General features: G+C 39.8%; 2 protein-coding genes across 3 annotated transcripts in view; both read right to left on the minus strand.

Annotated features, from left to right (window-relative positions):
* The window catches only part of esyt1b (extended synaptotagmin-like protein 1b), a 59,515-nt gene extending 51,472 nt beyond the window's left edge, over positions 1-8,043 (minus strand). The window contains exons 1-2 of one of the 2 annotated variants that reach the window (XM_057846128.1): positions 7,348-8,043; positions 1,991-2,032 (exon numbers count right to left, since the gene is read on the minus strand). In XM_057846128.1, coding sequence (XP_057702111.1) covers positions 1,991-2,032; positions 7,348-7,707 — 402 coding nt within the window. In that variant the 5' untranslated portion in view covers positions 7,708-8,043. Of the gene's footprint in view, positions 1-1,990; positions 2,033-2,164; positions 2,468-7,347 lie in introns of those variants that run through there. The other variant, XM_057846129.1, reaches the window with a different exon arrangement.
* Positions 8,044-8,933: 890 nt separating this feature from the next.
* zc3h10 (zinc finger CCCH-type containing 10) lies at positions 8,934-19,275 on the minus strand. Its single transcript, XM_057847233.1, has 3 exons — positions 19,081-19,275; positions 15,268-16,514; positions 8,934-10,237 (listed from the first exon to the last, which is right to left on the minus strand). The coding sequence occupies exons 2-3, from the start codon at positions 16,390-16,392 to the stop codon at positions 9,719-9,721; spliced, it is 1,644 nt and encodes a 547-aa protein (XP_057703216.1). The 5' UTR covers positions 16,393-16,514; positions 19,081-19,275; the 3' UTR covers positions 8,934-9,718.
* Positions 19,276-19,319: the final 44 nt, after the last annotated feature.

A 19,319-nucleotide genomic window follows, 5' to 3' on the forward strand; every position in this document is an offset into this window, starting at 1 on the left:
AATATCCACGGTGAATGGGAACCTTTTGAAACTCCAAAAAGCCGCATACGCCTCTACCGCATACAGAATGATTTTTCTGCAGCCGTTTGGCTGGCGTGATGCAAAAAATAAAAGTATTAATCCGCAAAATCAGCTGAATCCTTCGTCCTCATACACAACAGTACACTGTATAGTGAAGAGAACGTCTTCTACCGTACACGTCACAGCGCCCTCCTCCTCAATGCAAGACCGAAGCCGGAAGTCACTCATTTTCATGGCGCGGGATTCAAAAAACTAAATAATTATAGCGATCGCTTCCACACACATCCAAGCGGTCCATATCATTCAGGGGCATAAAATACCGCGTGTATTATGAAATAAACATGCTTTTTCGTGTCACAGGCACTTTAAGGTAGGGTTATCAAATTTATCGCGTTAACGGCGAGAATATTTTTTACATTTATCACGTTACAATATTTAACGCAATAAACGCATGCGCTACACGACCCACTCACGCATTGTCGTGTTCAATCTATAAAGGCGCCGTTTTACCCATACAGTATATAAAGCTAAAAGGCAGCGTAAAACGAGTAGAGTGAATTCTGGCAGCCTTTGGAGCCTTTTTTTAAATGGCTAAAGCCTTACAATCCCTCTCCCAAAGATTAGAATATTCGTGGTAAGCAATGTGGGCAAGAAAGGTAGTGGTTGATCTTTTTCTTAACACCCTATGTTATTTCCCAACGCAGAGAAGATATATCAATTGGTACCACGACACACAGTCATGGTTGCACTTCCCATCATGCATTTGGGCAGAAGTTAAATGGCTACAGTATCATTTACTGAAAGCTCAACAAATACACTAGATGGCAATATTTAGTCACAATATACAAAGTCACTTTTATCCTTTAAGAATTACAAGTCTTTCTATCTGTGGATCCCTCTCACAGAAAGAATGTTAATAATGTAAATGCCATATTGAGGGTTTATTGTCATAATAAACAAATACTGTACTTATGTACTGTATGTTGAATGTATATATTCGTCCGAATTTTACTCATTTTTTTTCTTAATGCATTGCCAAAATGTATATGATCGGGAAAAATTATCGGGAATGATTGGAATTGAATCGGGAGCAAAAAAAAGGCAATCGGATCGGGAAATATCGGGTTTGGCAGATACTCAAACTAAAACGATCGGGAGCAAAAAAAACATGATCGGAACAACCCTAATAAACACATTAGATTAATACCTCTCCAAAACTGAGCATTACTACCATCAACACATATTAACAAAAATAGAGGCACTTTTATCTCTGTAAATCGTGTTTTTGCCATTTATGTTAAATGAGCAACTGCACTGTAAACAGCTTCTTATCTCCTTAGGCACAAGAAGGGAATTGCTCAGCTATCTATCTTTTTTCATAGCCTATTATGTTGCCATGAAAACAAATTCTAGTCCTGCAGGAGAAAGAATGAGAAGCAGGCACAGAGGTTGGTTGTGTGCTAGTCTGTGTGACTTTATAAAAGGTTGGCAACAAATGGCATGAGTGGAGAATGAGTCATCAGATGCCTGCTCACGTGGAGGCTGCGATGTCCTCTCGTTGCAGACTCAAAACTCTACTTTGTCTGCCTCTGACATCTTGTGATCCTGTTAGCATGATTGGTGTTGCTTTTCTATGACTTTATAATAAACATTTATAATCATATGAACATGGGGACAAAGGCAGCTGTTTCTGTTCCTTAATGTGGGGGGCTGCTCCTCCCTCTTCCTGTGTGCAGGACCGCAATGAAGTGGAAATGTTGAGTGGGTTGACTGGCACGAATATTGTACTGCTGTGGCGGTAGCAGTACAGACTGTAACTGCAACAACAGAAGGGGGGGTTGCCTTCTCTGTCTGCAACATTGCTGTAGCGACCGTCACATGTCGTTGTCTAAGTGTCAGTCAGCACAGCAGCTGTGTTTGATCCCTTGTGTGCTTTAATAAAAAGGCCAAACAAACACATTATTTTTACCTTATTCAGCCATTCTACTTTCTCAACGTCCGGAAAGTTGACCTGTGGTGAAGAAATAAAAGGAATAGTTAAATTGAGCCGAAATATTTGGTTAAACATGCATGTTTGGTTCATTGAAATCAAAAGTTGTTTCCTTAGATGTGAATGGTTGCCATGAAAAAATGTGGTCTTAACTCCACCCAGCTGGAAACCACTGCAGCTCAACGATCGATCTGCCGACAGCTCATCCAACAAGGTGTACACAGACTAGAGAAGGACCAAGGTGACTGACGGACCAGGAAACGTCAAAAGAGACATGAAGCCAGTCCCGTACTCACACTAGAGCAGGGCGGTAAACCGAAAATTTACCGTCACCGAAATTCTTAACGATGACCGACGTAATTTTGACCATGTCGGTAAATTCGGTAAATTAATAAAACAAGAAAATATAGTCTTTTCATCCCGCTTTGATTCTGTGTTGTTCGTCTATGTTCATTCCCCTTTAAGAAAGCAGTGAATGTGCTTACGTAGGGAGTCACGTGATCATCAGGAAGCCAATCAAACAAAAGCCCGTAAGCTAACGCTAGCAGCTAACGCTACAAGCAAAACGTGATGGAGTGTAGCTTAAGGGAGGTTCACCAAACTTTCAACCGACATTTAGTAGAGTCTTGGTGGCATCCAGACGGGCTTTCACCCGCTGTCCTCCTTTGTTCTCACGATTTCCGGAGATGGTGCTTTCAGTGCTTTCTACTGGTAGCGAGGCTAACGCTAGCTAGCGGCTAACGCTACAAATGAACGTTATGGAGTCGGATAGCGGCTCTAACATTGTCGAAACGGCTGAACTTAATGAGTGGATTGGGCACGGACTGCATCTAGCAATTACTATGTGGCGTTATTTTGTATCTGTCTGTGTGTGATTCCTCTGATAGCTTTTGTGATGGTAAAGCATTCAGCATAAAGTACAATCCAACGGCAAAACTTATAATGACCGAGAAATGGCCCCAGCTATTTTTATTGTGCGTGCATTTATTAAAAAATGCACTGGGGGGGAAAAAACCCTTAAACCATAAAGTAAACACTTGTATTTAATAATTATGTCACAGCAGCCATTAACAATAAGTTGTCTTTTTGAAGTGTACTGTTCAAGCTGCAAGTCATTTGTGTTACAATTACATGTTTGCACAGGCATATTGATTGTGACAATGTACATTGTTCAAGTCATACACGCTGTTATAAATGTTCATACTTGAATTCTTATTGCTTACAATACATTTTTATAAACTTAATGGTTAGACTGCATGTACAATTGTTAAATACAGTATATCAAATTGAATGCTGGTAAATAAATCAACAAGAAATAGTTAATCTGTATTTCATGCATTGATTCAGATTTTCAAATTATATAACAGACCGCTTGGGCGAATTTATCGGCATTTATTGTTATCGAGATAAATCTGCTCAATTTATCGTGATACATGTTTAAGGCCATATCGCCCAGCTCTAACTCACACCCCCAGTCAATGTCTTCACCTGCTCTCCCTGTGGCAAGTAATGCAGATCGCGGATTGGCCTACGCAGCCACATGAAGTGGACTCACAAAAAGAGAGATTGATTGTCATCATTGGAAACAATGGACAACCTCAAGCAAGCAAAATAACGGTTGTCCAAGTTGTACCCCGCCTCTTGCTCAGTCAGCTGGAATAAGGTCCAGCTCACCTTCTACCCTAATTCAGACTTGCGTGAAAGAAAATAACTGAATAGAGGGGAAAGAGAGAGGGAGGGTGAAGACATCCCCTGCCAATGATGGCGATAGATATCTAATCCATTTTGACTGGTAAGGTTGGCAGTAAATCACTTCCAACCGTCCTAGGCAAAAATGGACATTGATATTATTGCTGCCAATGGTTGTGAGTGAGTGTGAGTTTTTAGGGTACTCATTTAACTCATTGGTTGCCATTGATCGTGCTAGAGCTCCAATCCATGTTGAAGGGTAGAGGTTGCCAGCCTTCACAGTCAAAAAGGATTGGGCGTCATCAAGCACCTTCAATGGCATTGAAAGATGAGCATTCACAGTCAGACCTCCCAGGTTAAATGAATTGGATGTCTGTTGTTGTCAATGGCAGTCAATGAGTCAAATACTATTACATAAAAAATTAATCAATAACTTTAGAGTGTTGTTGGGAGACATAACCAACATATATGTCAGCTTTAATTGTATTTTTTTTTTTTTAATCGGGCGGCATGGTGAATGAGTGGTTAGCACTTCCACCTCAACAATTCTGAGATCAATGGTTCAATCCTGGGCTCCAGCCTTCCTGTGTGGAGTAGACATGTACCGAGTACCGGTTTCAAGGTATACCAAGGTATTGGCTATTGTTTATGTCACAAAATGCAGAGAGAAATCCCTCGCTTGAAACTGCAAGGCTCAACCCTCCCCCACCGGTTGTTGCTCAGTGTCAGTGAGTCAGTTGTGCTACATGATGGCTGGAGGAGGTGAAACTTCTGAACTTTTTCCCCCATTCACGAAAACGAAATCGCTGGTATGGAAATGCTTTGGCTACAGAAAAGTTACAGACGGCAGCGGCTAATAGCAGGACGGCCAACCAACATGTAAACATGTTTGCGGAGTGTGGCTGCCGAGGAGGCAATACCTCCAATATGATTTTGCACTTATACAAAATTAAAGGTTAGTAAACACTGTCATGAACGTTTTTCACCAGCTACGAGAGTAACTCCAGAGTGTTTAGTGTGTCTAGCGGTGGTAAAACATGGTGTTTTTTCTTTCTGGCAGCTGTCTGTGTTGAGAAAGGGAGTGTGTGTATAATGTAAACATATTACGAGTCATACACATATACTTTTTATGGAACCTAATTAAATTATTTTTGTTCTGATAGTAATAATGTTAAGCTGTGGGTTTGGGCTCACCTAAAAGACTGCATTTATTTTATTTTATTTTTTTTTGTTTAAATTTATTTTAACTTAACATTATACTTATGTTCCAATTTGCCAATATGTTTTGAAAAATAAAAATCCTGTTCAAAGGAAAAAAGTTTATATATATATATATATATATTTTTTTTTTTAACCCAGATTTTTTAAAGTAACACATTTTAGGGCTGTAATTGCAATACTGTTATACCATGAAACCGTGATATTTCGGCTTAAGGTTATCTTACCATCAGCATCTCATACCGGCACATGCCTAGTGTGGAGTTTGCATGTTCTCCCTGAGCCTATATGAGTTTTGGGTACTCAGGCTTCCTTTGACATTCCAAAAATATGATGATAGGCAACACTTTAAATTGTCTTTTAAATTAATAGGCGTGAATGCGAGTACGAATGTTTGTTCGTCTTCTGGTGGCCTGCAATTGGCTAGCAACCGATTCATGGTGTACACCGGTTAATGCCAATAGTAAGCTGGGATAGGCTTCGGCATCCCCATGACCCTTGCGAGGATAAACGGCTCGGATACTGAATGAATAAATGTTTTTAATTGTTATTGTATTATTTATTTATTTATGAATAAATAAATAAAAACAATGACTGATAAAATATATGTACTGTATATATAATCATAATTGAGACCTGGTATTGACATAAAGTATGTTAGCTACACCAAATGTTAATATTGTGTCATACATGACCCAAATATAATGTCCATATATGCATACCCCCGGTCACGATTTTCAAATGAACAAAAATAGTCACTTTATTATTATTTACAATTGTAGATCTAATGTGAATAATATTACAAATATCCCTCTGTTTAATGCACTCCATAAGAAAGGCGAATGCGTACCTAATCTTATGACTAGGCCCGTGCCGTTGTACGATTCTGACGGTATGACAACCTTAAGCTAAAATATCACGGTTTCAGGTATTGCAATTACAGCTCTAAAATGTGTTACTTTGACATATCTAGGTTTTTAAAAAATGTAATTAATAAACTTTTTTCCATTGAACAGGATTTTCATTTTTCAAAACATATTAGCAAATTGGAAAATAAGTGTATAAGTTAAAATTAATAATTATAACATATATATACAGTATATATAATAAAATATATATAATAAAATATAAAATAATATAAAACTAAAATGCAGTTCTTTAGGTGAGCCATCAGAACAAAAAAAAATTGAATTATTTTCCATGTAAGGCATGTGTGTATGACTCGTATCATGCTTACATTATACACACACTCTTTCTCAACACAGACAATTGCCAGAGAGAGAGAAAAAAAAAACAAGTTTTACCACCGCTAGACACACGAAACACACTGGAGTTAACTCTCGTAGCTGGTGGGAAACATTCAAGACCGTCTTTACTAACCTTTAATTTTGTATAAATGCGAAATCATTTCGGCGGTATTGCCTCTTCGGCAGCCACCCTCCGCAAACTTTTTTCGGTTGGCCCTCCTCCTCTAAGCCGCAGCCGTCTGTAACTTTTCTGTAGACGAAGTATTCCCATACCAGCGATTTGGTTTTCTTCGATGGGGAAAAAAGTTCACGAGTTTCACCTCCTCCGGCCATCCTGTAGCACAGCTGACTCACTGACACTGAGCAACAACCGGAGGGGGAGGGTTAGGCCTTGCAGCTGCAAGCGACGGATTTATCCATGAAATTTTGGGACATAAAACATTTTCATTTTAAATACCTTAAGGACAGTATGACGGAAATATTTTGCAGTTTTGAAACCTTGAGGTTTTCATACCACGGTATACCTTGAAACAGGTAATCGGCACATGTCTAGTTGTGACTGAAAGCTATCCATGACACAAGTAAGAATAATTTGCCACAGTGTTTCTATAGTTTAATAATTTGTGTTTACTAAAGATAAAGACAATTGAATACAAAAAGTGCAAAATGTCTGACAAGTATCTTGAGTCAACGTCACTTTATAGACTTTGTGTTTGTTAAACGGCTACTACAGCTCTACATTTCAGGAATGCATTAGACTACAGAAGTCTCAGTGAGCACATGTCTATTCTTCATCATACTTATGCATTTTGTCTGTTTGCCAACACCATCGTGGAAAAGCACTCTGCAAGTATCTACAGGGACCTACTGGACAAAAACTCCTACTGGGTGTGGCTTCATAGGAGAACTCCTGGCTATATCCATTTCCATTTAGGGCTCGTTCTGTCAAGATGCCCGAACACATACATTGATTCCTCTTTTGGGAGTACTACTAATTGATGCTCCACCCAAAATAATGTAAATACAGTACTCACATCACTTTTTTTTTGCTCGTGTTGTTTTTTAATTGTTAAAAACAGTTCCATTTTTGCTTATGCTGTTTTTCTTTGAATTGTTTCTTTATGTAGATCAGTAGATTAAAGCTGATGTGTGGATATGTGAGTGGATCGCATGGTATCTTACCCACGCAGGTAGATCTCGCTTTATTTTGGACATTTTCAAGCTACCATGCTCCTGCTCGTCGCCGAACAGCTGGATGGCCGACCTGAGCCTCTCTTCCTTGGCCTCTCTGGCGTGCTTCCATCCCGTGTACACCATCATACCGCACACCAGCAAGCTGGTACTGACCCGGTAGTAGCCGGCCAGGTAGACGGGAAGCAAAGCACCCAGACACTTCCCAAAAGTCCACAATACTGCCACGGCGTTAATCCCTTTAGCCTTGGGAAGAGGCTGCTCTTCTGCGTCGGGATTCGCTGCGTTCTTCTCGGGCTTGTCTGGGCCCAAACTCTCGGCGACTTTCGGCTCCGATTTGTCGCTCTCCATTGTCTTGCCAATCTTCGGAATCGCAGATGAGTGCTTTGATAATTAACGACTGAATCAAGATAACTCGTTCAAGAGCTTCCTTACTGGTTTAATACGACATTAATCGAAACACGTCAAGTAAAGGTACCGTAACACGGAACTTCGCTGCTCAGTTCAAGATCCGAACCGCTTATTTAAAATGATAGCGAAATCTGCCTGGGCGATGTGGTTTTGCGGTCGAGTTTGCAGGAGAAGTCGCTGCGGCTACGAGTTCTGCTCGTTTCTTCAGTGCAGTCCCGTTATCTCACATGAAAACACGCCCTCTTGAACCAACTATGCATCCTTGACTCAATCCTGCTGCGACTGGACCAAACCACGCTAAATCCATTTGGACAAACTGTTGCAGTGTATAAACTTTTAAAATGTACTATATGTATGCATATGGAGGTAGATTTGTGTCTTTATTATTCAATCAAAAAAAAAATTGCTTCATAAAAAAAAAAAAAAAAAGTTGCTTCAATCAAAATATATATTTTCAACAAAAAAGTCGCTTTAATTTAAAAAAAAAAAAAAAAGTGTTTGAATGCAAAAATGAATTTGAAACTAAAAAACTAAAAAAATGCAAGTGAAAGCTTTTTTTTTTTTAAATTGAAGCAATGTTGATTTGTGCTTGGGCCACATTTTGGCTAGGACTTTTTTTTTTTTTTTTTATTCAATCAAAAAATAAGTTGCTTCAAAAAAATATATTTTCAAAAAAAAAAATCCCTTCAATCAAAAAAACAAAAATTTCAATCATGGAAAAGTTTTTGAATGCGAAAAAATATTTGAGATTGAAAAATTTGCATTTCAACACTTAATTATCATTGGAAAAGTTTCCTTTGATTGAAGCAATCCTTTTTGTGGTTGGGCCATATTATGGGTAGGACATTTTTGTCTAAATAATTTACTCCCCAAAAAGTTGCTTCAATCAAAAAAATTATTTTCAATCAAAGAAAAAATCATTTGAAAAATAAAATTGCCCTCCCCTGATTTTTTTTTTTTTTTTTTTGGGAAAATTATATGCAACGCAAATAACCGTCTTGTTGCTAGTCACACGATCTGTTCAAAAAATAATTTTGACCCATTACAAAAAAATATTTTTTTGTTCATTTCATTCATTTTTGCTGTAGTTTTATTGCTTTACAACTTTGAAATATATATATATATATATATAAAAGTCAATTATATGCAATGACACTTTTCGGCCAATGAATGAATGAATAGAATTTAGAGAATAGACTTACAAGATTTAAAAAATATATATACGAGAAGTCATTAAAAAAGTTCTATTCAGTAAATGAAACTTTAATTGAAGTATTGTGGAACATTGCGATGTTCCACCCCCAAAACAAAGACAAATGCACAATTGTTTTTAATAGCAATCAGAATTCCCGTGCAAACAAAGGCATCCATCAGAAACCATCAGACAGGTATCTACTGTCATTAGATACCCCTCATATAATATCAATACTCTGACAATTGCTGGGCAAACAAACAAACAATATTGAGCCCATTGAGTTATTTAATTCTATTCTTATAATAAGATCATTTTAACCACTTCAGACCTAAGCATGCTGCTAAAGGACATGACTCGTTCACGTCCTTAAACCAATAAATACACTGAATTTAATTGCTATTGCCACCTCTGGGAGATATTTGGATGAAACTACCCATCGAAATCAAATCATAAGGTTTGGCACGCCCTCTTCGCCATTTTTTGGCTCTTTGAAAATGGCTGACCAAACGCAACTTCAAAAAAGGATAACACTAAGTGCCAATTTCTGCTCAGAAACACATTAACATAAAAAATAACCAATAAGTGAGTAAAAATCAGCGCATTTTTTTTGCCAAGCAGAAATAATGCGGGTCTGAAGAGGTTAAATCAAGTCTTATTTTTTATCGTCTTTTTTACACTATTTTTCTTTTCAGTGTGGCCTGAGTACAGTTTGTTGAGCCTCGTTATGCAAGTAACAAGTCATCCTATTACCATTTATCAGGTAATATGAGGAAGAGTAGTGATCCTCATGCTCTGACTTGCGATGGGGTACGACACCATAGGTGTCGTAGCGTGGCTCATGGTGATGCCCGGCAGAGGCTGCGTCATGGACACTGCGACCGGAGCTACAGAAACTGCCACCGGTGCCATCGAAACAGGTGGCGCCATACCCTGGGCGATGGTCTGAGCGAGAGCAGCAGACAGCGGCGTGATTTCAGGATTGAGGTGAGGAGGTGGTGCAGTCGGGGGAGCGGCGTTCGTCGGGGGTGCCGCAGGAGCGCCGGTTGGTGCCACCAAGTCTTGCTGGGTGACTGGTCGAGGTTGGAGACCGGTGCTGCTTAGCGTGGTGTGAGTCTGGGCGATGCCGTGGTTGTATGAGCTGACCGCACCGACGGGGGCTGCCAGAGTCTGCTCGGTGGGGGCAGGCGTGGTAGAAAGTGTCATCACTTTAGCCTGACTTCGGAATTGCGCATTTTGCTCCAGGAGAACCTCGTTCGTGGCGATAAGGTTGGAAACCTGCAAAGAGAAGAAAAGATCATGACAACACTCCTCTAAAATCTAAAATAAATGACAGTCATGATTATCACTCGCAATGGCAGTTTCATAATCATGGGATTATCATTTTGAAATTTTTAAGATGTTTACTTCAATAACTCAACCTCTACAGGGGAACTGGAACGGGAACAGGCCTGTATGTAAAGAGCGCTACTCTACAAATAAATGACCTCCGTTATAATTGCAATGGGGATTTTTTATTAACCCCCTTGATCTTTTAAACCAGAAATTACAAAAATCATTTTTACAAGTTGTTTCCCCAAAAATTACAAGAAAAATAAATGGAAGTGCCCAGTTAAATAGTTGAGGGATCACTACAAGTCCACTGTACGGCGTACGCCACCGTTTAATTTCTACTAGGGATGTCCCACTGCGGAATTTTTTTTCTTCCGATCTGATTTTTTTCAAGATATGTTTTACCGATCGGATACCTATAATTTTTAGACCAATAAAAACAAAAACGCAAAAATATTTTTGGAAAACACTGAGTGCTGCTGGTACCTTTTCAAAAATATTACACAATGCTGTTACCAGTGTTGTTAACAACAGCGTTAAGAGTATAACAGCATGACTAACGTTCGAGTAATTTAAGTTCGAGTAAACTTTTTCCCTCTTTACAACCGCGTTACCGGTACTGAGGATGTGAAGGCGTGCGTTACTACAATTTGGTTGAATGAAGCAAGAGATTTCAGGGACACGGAAAGAGCCAAGCAGGGGAGGGCGGGGGCAAACGTGATGCTAGGTGGCTCAGAGCGTTAGCATACCATTTGCGCTTTTGCTAGCATTAGCATTTAGCGTGGCGAGCGTGATCTTAAACTCTCGGGTAACCTTTTTTTTTTCTCTTAATACAGTTTGTGGCGTTCAGGTGAGTACAATTAATTGAAAATACTGGACTGTTTTCCTTTTGAGTGTCCATTATCATAAACAAATGAGCATCATCCTTGTAGATGCTACAATATAATCATTTTTGTTTTTTATTACCAAAAATAGTCACTTGCCCTAAACTTTTCTTGAATGACTTATCCATAAACCTTGTGTGATTTTTTTTTTTTTTTTTAAATAAAAACAACTAAAGATAGAAGAGGGAAGAGATTCAGAGCCTCATCTGCATATTGGAAAATATATCTATATAAAGGGTGTGAAAGTACACAAAAATCAAGGTTCAGTATGTACCTTGGTCATGGTTTGGTGCCGGTTAAGTACAACAGGAAAAGGAAAAGGCTTTTTTCTCAAAGCATTTGAAAGTGTGTATACCATTACACCCTTATATATGTGAAATTTTTAAAAATGTAAAAGGTGTGACCTTTTTTTTTTTAACGAAAAAGACAGTTCAATTCAGTCAGTTAAAATAAACATATTTGATGTGTAAGACGTTATGGAATGTATCATGTAATTACATTAGGAGTGGGAACATCTTGGTATCTCACGGTACGATACGGTTTGCGGTACAAGGCTAAAGATAACGATGATCTCACGATAAGGCGATACAACGATTATCGATGCATTGGTCAGGAATCATCCTAAGATATTCTACAAAAAACTAATAAACAGAAAAACAAGCTTCTGTTGTGAATTGGATTGAGTTTATCCCTAGTAGACATCCAATCCATTTGAACTGGGAGGCTTCAAACGGATTGAACGTCTATGGCCGTCAATGGCAGCCAATGCTAGGCAACGAGATAATTTTGGGGTATTTTAGATCATTACCTTGTTGATTTTACGTCATTTCCTGTTGATTTTGGGGCACTTTATGAGTCAATTCATGTTGATTTGGGGTTACAGAACAGTAGGTGACCCAGGAATCCCCCAAATGAATAGGCAGTGACTCAAACGCAACAGGAAATAACCTGTAAATACCCTAAAATATACAGAAAGTGACCAATAAATGGCCTGAAAATCAGAAAGAGTGACTGTGAATGCTCTGGTTTCGAATGACTGAACGTTCGTTCGAACCTTCGAGTCTAAATGGATTGGGCGTCGAGGGCCATCAATGGCAGCCATAGAGTTAATTAAAACAGTATTATGGTGTAAGATTGTTGTTGCAACTTGTCGGTTCCTTTTTTTAAAATTTTGTTTAAACATAGACACCTTTTTAAAACGATATCTCGATTCTTGGCAGGGGCATATCGATAACCTTTTGGGATGCAAAGTAGTGTTGCACCGATACCATTTTTTGGCCCCGATACCGATACCTGGCTGTGCAATATCGGCCGATACCGATACCATACCGATACCACCCCGTTTTTATATATATATATATATATATATATATATATATATATTTTTTTTTTTTTCCCCTAATTTTTTTTTTTTTCCCCAAAGAGCTACATAATTGGATGTGAAATCATTGCTATCAAGGCTTTGTCAGGCTGTTGCTTACCTTTGCAAAATAGGAAAAAGTACACTAAACCCTAGTAGACAATAGTTGAATAAACCTTTGGCTCTCAAAAGGCCAAAATAGTGCTAAATTTGTGAAATTAATTAAACATGTATAATACTAGCCCAACAGTAAGAAACTAAAAATAAATTCATAATAATAAACTGAATGAACTGAATAAACTTTTTTTAAACCTCTCAAAGTCCAAACAGTGCAACTTTCATGAAATTATTGTCACATCCTGCTGCTGGTTGGATTGTGTTTTGTTACTGGACGTGGGGGCGTGGCACTTGAATCCAATGCAGGCTCATCAACGCAGCATTTAAGCACGGGTGATCTCAGAGAAGGCTGCCGAGATATTTGCCTTGCTGATCGCTATTTGACATCTGGCACAATAATCTCGCTACATTTGCTTGTTATGCCCCTGCATTGGGTTTTTCTGTTAGTGTGCTGCTCTCGTTTGTAACCGCTGCCTATCGTCTTAGTTTGTCCGTCGACCTGCTGTCACGGAGTCCTTTTGTTATTTCTACTATCCCGCGATCGCGTGTTATTTTTTGTTTGCAATCATTAAACCCTTTTATGTATCCCCCGCTTGTTGTCTGCTTCGAGGTCCAACCTTGTTTCCGCATTTGCGGACGCTAACAATTATAAGTAATAATAATTGACCACAGCATCCCGTCTCTCCTTTTTTTCGGGAGGTGGGAGTCCCTTATTTCTATTTCTGAAAGGTGGCAACAATACTTTGGAAACACTTCCTAAATTACTGCGGCATTTCTTTCAGTAAAAGACAATAAAAGTAAAGAAGACGAAGTGAACTGACCAGAGATTGTTGCTCCGGTCTAGCGGCCTTCTTCCTCTGGATAGCAGTCCTGCTCTTGCAGGCTCAAACTCGTTGTGTTCGTTCACGTTTCGTCTTCAAATGTTTTATCAAGTTCGAGGTATTGAAACTGGCCGATTTAACTCCACATCTCCAAACTTTCAGGCCGCAAAACTTGCACGCAGCCATTGATTTTAATTGACGGGATTTCTATTTGGAAATATTTCCCGACCGCCGCCATATTTCCTGGTTTGTTTTTCGTCCATATGAAAAAGCCCCCTTTTGATTGGTCAGCAGTGGCTATTGGCCCGCTCTCATTGGTCTGGAGCAGGCCAATAGCGATAGCTGCTTGGTGTTCACGTGTCATCACACAACACAGAGACAGAGTGTAGTGAGCGCCAGGAGGAGAAAAAGGCTTTGGTCAAATGTTATAATAATGGACCGGTAAATGGTATCGGCGCCGTCTTTGTTGGTACTCACCGATACCGATACCACCATTTCGGGCCGGATCGGCGCCCCCTGCCGATACTAGTATCAGTATCGGTGCATCTTTAATGCAAAGTATCACGATATATCACCATTTTGATATTTTGTCACACCCCTAAATAACGTGTAGAACTTGAAAAGTAACGTCAGTTACCTTGCCAAGTTACTGATTACTCTTACGTTGAGGTAACTGCGTTACTAACTCAATTACTTTTTGGGAGAAATAATTTGTAACTACTGCGATTGGCTGGCAACCAGTTCAGGGTGTACCCTGCCTACTGCCCATAGGTAGCTGGGATAGGCTCCAGCACTTCCGCGACCCTCGTGAGGAAAATAGCGGCATGGAAAATGAATGAATGAATGAATAATTTGTAACTAATTACTTTTTTTTTTTAAGTTAGTAACAGCCCGTTTGGTAATCTATCATTAGTTTCTAAAGAACCGTATTCTCACTCAGCGGACATATTAGCCTAGTGGTTTGATTTACAGCAGTCGAAAAGCATGACGGTACCGAAAACACTTGACTTGACTACTGGATCTGATCAGATGTTGTCACCAAATCATACTTCGAAAATAGTATCGGATTGGGACATCATTAATTTCTACGGATAGTGTGCAGTTAGCTAGAGAACCGTGTCTACACCCCGAAAATGCAACTACCTTACAAACCACAATTTCCAGAGCAACTCTCTTATTATGTTAGTTCCATGTGTTATGCATTTAAGAGTTAAGCAAAGCATTCTGGGTAGGTGTCTAGCTGAATTATATGCTCAAATGAATTGTCATTTAGTGTAAAACTAAAGATGAAAGATATGTGACAGACTTTCCTCCAAGTGTCTTCATTATGTGGAGTTTTTATACCTTTACACAGATACCAAAACAAGGGAGGGGATGCTACGGATTAGCCTGCTGCCAGTCTAAACCTCAATTAGCACATGAGCTGGCATGTTTCGTGCCTCTCCTGAGAGTGTGGAACAATGCACTGCAGCCACAGGGAAGCTTTGACTGATTGAATTTCTCCTGGCTAAAACTTGCTGTGATGTGAAGGGATAAGAAATGCTTGACAGCTGATCATAGAGTAATGTGTGCTTTCAGAGCATTCGTCGAACACATCCAGGTAAAACAGTCTATTTTTTTTTTTTTTATTTAATTTGAAGAGATAATTTACTAAACTTGCCATACATGTCAATTTTATTTTATTCATTCAAGTTTGGTACGGTCGCTACAAGCTGTTTCTTACCTGTATAGTCAATTTAAATTATGTTAAGAGGTTCTGTTGCTCTACAGTAGTTTTAGTGCTTTTGTACAAACCTGTTTCTTCAACTCCTCTACTCTCTTCCTCAGCAGGTTGTTTTCTTCCTCCAAGAACCTGTACTCCAGAGGACGTGTGGGCATGGCGGCCTGGACTCCGAGCTCATACGGCCCACCGACGCTGCCATCTGCCAGTCGCAGGCCTTCTAGCCGCCGCCTCTTGATCTGAAGGGCAGTCTGTTCCAGTGAACTGTCCAGGGTCGTGGAATCAAATAGCCCGCTCTCAAGCAAAGGGTCATACACAGACAGTGAGGTCATGTCGTAACGTCTCTTCCCTGATGGTCCTATTGCCATGCAGCCACTGATTCCACCTGTACCAACGCCTACGACTCCCGGGAGGCTTGGATCTCTGCAACCACCCAAGCTTGGGCAGCCCATCCCCATAATATTATTTCCACCTACACTTCCCCCGAGTCCAGGAATACCCCCACAGGTTCCTCCCCCAGCTCCTCCACCAACCATGCCACTTCCCGCATTCACCATCCCACCTGCACCAGCCCCGATCGCGCCGCTCCCTCCAACCCTGGCAGGTTCATATTCATAGTCTTTTTGCACATGACGAAATTTACACTTATTGCCCCTCTGGCACTCCCCCTTCAAGAAGTCTCTGCAGATTGGGACTTCCCCTCTGCTATGCGGCAGATCCGTGGGGGAGAGTCCAAGTCGTGCTGCAACTGTCCCTCTCAACCTGAGGGGAAGCTCACCATTTTTCTTATAATAGTCCTCATCTTCTTTAGAACCATGCACAAAGCGACAGTTGGCACGCAGGCACTCCTTATTCTGGTAATCGTGGCAAAAGATGAATTCATTCTTTTGCACCCCCAAGTCTGGCACCTCATTAAAGTCGGGATGCTTGAAGCGACAACGATTCCCTCTCTTACAGACGTTGCGTATAAAATCCCTACAAACCCCGTTCGGTGTCAGAGCGGCACTTTGCATCGCACCTCCTCCGTTCCCGCAACTATTGCCATTGCCTAGTGCTCCTCCTCCTCCCATGCCGCCAACACCCCCGCCTGAAATTCCTCTTCCCTCTGCTGTGCAAGCAGAGCTCGGTCCTCCCTCCTCGCTCAGGTTCCCACCACTCCCACAACCACCTGACAGGTACGAGCTGTCCCGATCAGGCATGGCGCTGGGCCCAGCTTAAGGAGAGTACAGCACTCATGTGTGGTAGGTCTGCTGTACACTGGTGACCCTTTACATGAGCAGGGAAGTCGTGGACGGGTTGAACTCTTGGCTGCAGCTTTTTTCTGTTGATTAAAATAAATATTAAGGAACATGTATTGAAATTAGACTTCAATAAGTAACAAAACATGAAAGTTCACAATGATAATGGACAGTGCAGCCAATTAAAAGCAGGGTTTCAATCACAAGCGTTGAATTCAGATGGGGCATGTACCACACCATTTTGTGTGTGGCCTGTTAAAGCCTGCCAGTATTTCATCCACTTCGGTTTACAGCAATATTTCTGTCATAAAAATGCCAATAACGTTGACAATTCTAGGTCACAATTTTCCAGCATAATATTTAATGACTTATTTCATTGATGCATGCTAACTGTAAATCCGTTGCATATGAGGATTACGGTGATTACGGTAGTGAACAAAAAACTGGTTGCTTCATGGTGCTGAATACAAATCTCACATTTTTTTTCCTGTAAGATCTTGACGTTCAAGATTAAAATTTTGTCCAAAGAAAAATCATTGCAAAGCAGTATATTTTTGAGAGAGTGGGTAGATAACTGGCACTTAAAATTGCCTGAAAATAAAAATATGAAGCAAAATAAAACCTGTTATGCCACGTTTTAGACAACTGCAGACACGAGACCAAGGATAGGAAAAATGTGACATGTGCTGTTCTGCCACTGACGTCAAAGTGCTAAAATATGTGAAAACTATGACAGGCTACTATTAACAATGATTTATAAAAATGTATATAACTATTATGGGTATAACAGTACATGTATTTGTATTGAACCATTTCGGTACGTGGTGCTCGGTTCGGAACGGGGGCGTACCGAACGAGTTTCTGACGTTATGTAACCCTTACTTTTCGAGGCTGTGAGTCGATAGGGTTACAGTTTCTCTGTGTAGATTATATTTACTCAGTCTTCTCTACTATAATGAGGACCAACATAGTAGTACAGTATAACCCAGAAACGCCAACGGGGCGACGACGTGACCGCCGCGACAACGCAGTGAAACGCGGGCGTTAAAGTCAATCAGCCAATGCACACCAGTCGCAGTGCAGCCGCGTGTTAGACGCTGCCCAGAAGCGGCTCAACACGACGCACGCGAAAAGAACGGCAGAGTTTATTATTTGACGCGAGACACGGCCCTCCTGCGTCAATACTACTAGCTAGGATCGGGCAGACCGGAAGTCACTCATGTAAAAATACGGTGGATCCGGTCGATTTTTAAACTAATAAGCAATCGTAACCCACTTTTTGAATCCATCATATCTCTTGAGTGGTAGATCGGGGCACAGTTCACTTGTCTTTGTTGTTTTACTGCTGTCTTCTCTGCTATAATAATAACCAACACAGCCCCCGTGTTCAATACAAAACCCTCCTACTACAACAAAACAAGTATGAACTAATATTCACATAGGAACTCAAGTTATACAACATAAAATATACAATATAAATGAATACTACATCACATTTGTAAAATATAAAAACATAAAATAAATAATAGCCCATTTAAATAAAATAAATTGAAATGAGCTAAAACACCTGTAATTAAATAATAATACACAGATCCTGCTTACACAATTAAATTTATTAATTTCTGTGTGGCGCTTTAACTTGAGAAAATCCACCAATAAACCTTTTGAAAACCGTTCATAAGAAAAAAAAAAGATTCAATGAGGCATTTCATTTGTAAAATACATGTTAAAATCTTTGTCATTGGGATTGCTTTTCTCTTTAGCACAGGACTTCCTTTTTCTTCTTTCTTTCAGAAAGAAAGCTGACCAATACGCAGGGTCTGAAAGGCAAATTGTTGTTGGATTATCTTTAAATACCCGCTACTTTTTGAGCAGAATTCTAGCTTTGTATAGGCTAATGTTCCTATTGTTGAAAGCACAAAGGTGTGTAATAAACAACTAGCACAATTATATTTTGCATTCTGTTTTCTTACTGTACCGAAAATGAACCGAACCATGACCTCAACACCGAGGTACGTACCGAACCGAGACTTTTGTGTACCGTTACACCTCTAACAACTATGCAAAGTTTTGAAAAGTTAAACTAGAATGAGTGAAACTATATGAATTTCTATAAACCATTATATTTACATTTTAAAAATGCATTAAAACTAAATCATACAGGGGTTAAAAAAAAAACATGTCAGATTTGAAATCAGCCAACTTTTTTTTTTTAATCAATTTTAAAAATCATGCAACAGAACATGATATATTGTAAAATATTGCAGATGCCATCGTTTTCTATAACATACGGTGCATCTTTCCCAAGTGTTATCCAGTTATACAGTGATAAAACCGTGCGCCATTAACGCAAACGTTAATTATGATGTGGCTTGGACGACATCATGTTTGACAGAACCTCACCTAAACTAAATTTGAAAGAACAGATACAAGTGATACAAACAAGTCAACCAAACGCTAACCATGGCCATCGGGAAGCGCGACCAACAGTTCGAACAAATTTTGAATTCTTACTGACATACCACAACAAGTATTCAGATTGTATGATTGATTTCGGGTCATTCTTGGAGCTGTAGTGGCAATTTTGGCTTATTAAACCGTGCTTGCTAACCTTAGCTTAGCTAATAATGTCATGATGATAGCGCTTACCAAAAAAGATTCCAGCAGAATATACACGAAGCCGCACTGAAACACGTCACTGCGATACACACCACCTAAAAACAATGGTTTAACCTCGCATTAACCACGTCCGAGTTTGTAGTTTCTCAAGGCCTACGTGCTGTTTTGTTTATCACATTTCTTCTGCTTTTTTTTTGACTAGCAACGAAGGAGTGTCTTCTTCTGTTTTCACCGTGACGTAGAATTACGCTACTTCCCTCTAGTGGCAA

This window comes from Corythoichthys intestinalis, chromosome 9, assembly GCF_030265065.1.
Source record: "Corythoichthys intestinalis isolate RoL2023-P3 chromosome 9, ASM3026506v1, whole genome shotgun sequence".
In the NCBI taxonomy this organism is placed as follows: domain Eukaryota; kingdom Metazoa; phylum Chordata; class Actinopteri; order Syngnathiformes; family Syngnathidae; genus Corythoichthys; species Corythoichthys intestinalis.

Coding starts and splice junctions, on each gene's coding strand:
- zc3h10 (XM_057847233.1), bottom strand. CDS start 16,392: ATGCCTGATCGGGACAGCTCGTACCTGTCAGGTGGTTGTGGGAGTGGT. Junction 10,238..15,267: donor TAGAGGAGTTGAAGAAACAG/GTTTGTACAAAA, acceptor TTCTCTTTGCAG/GTTTCCAACCTTATCGCCAC.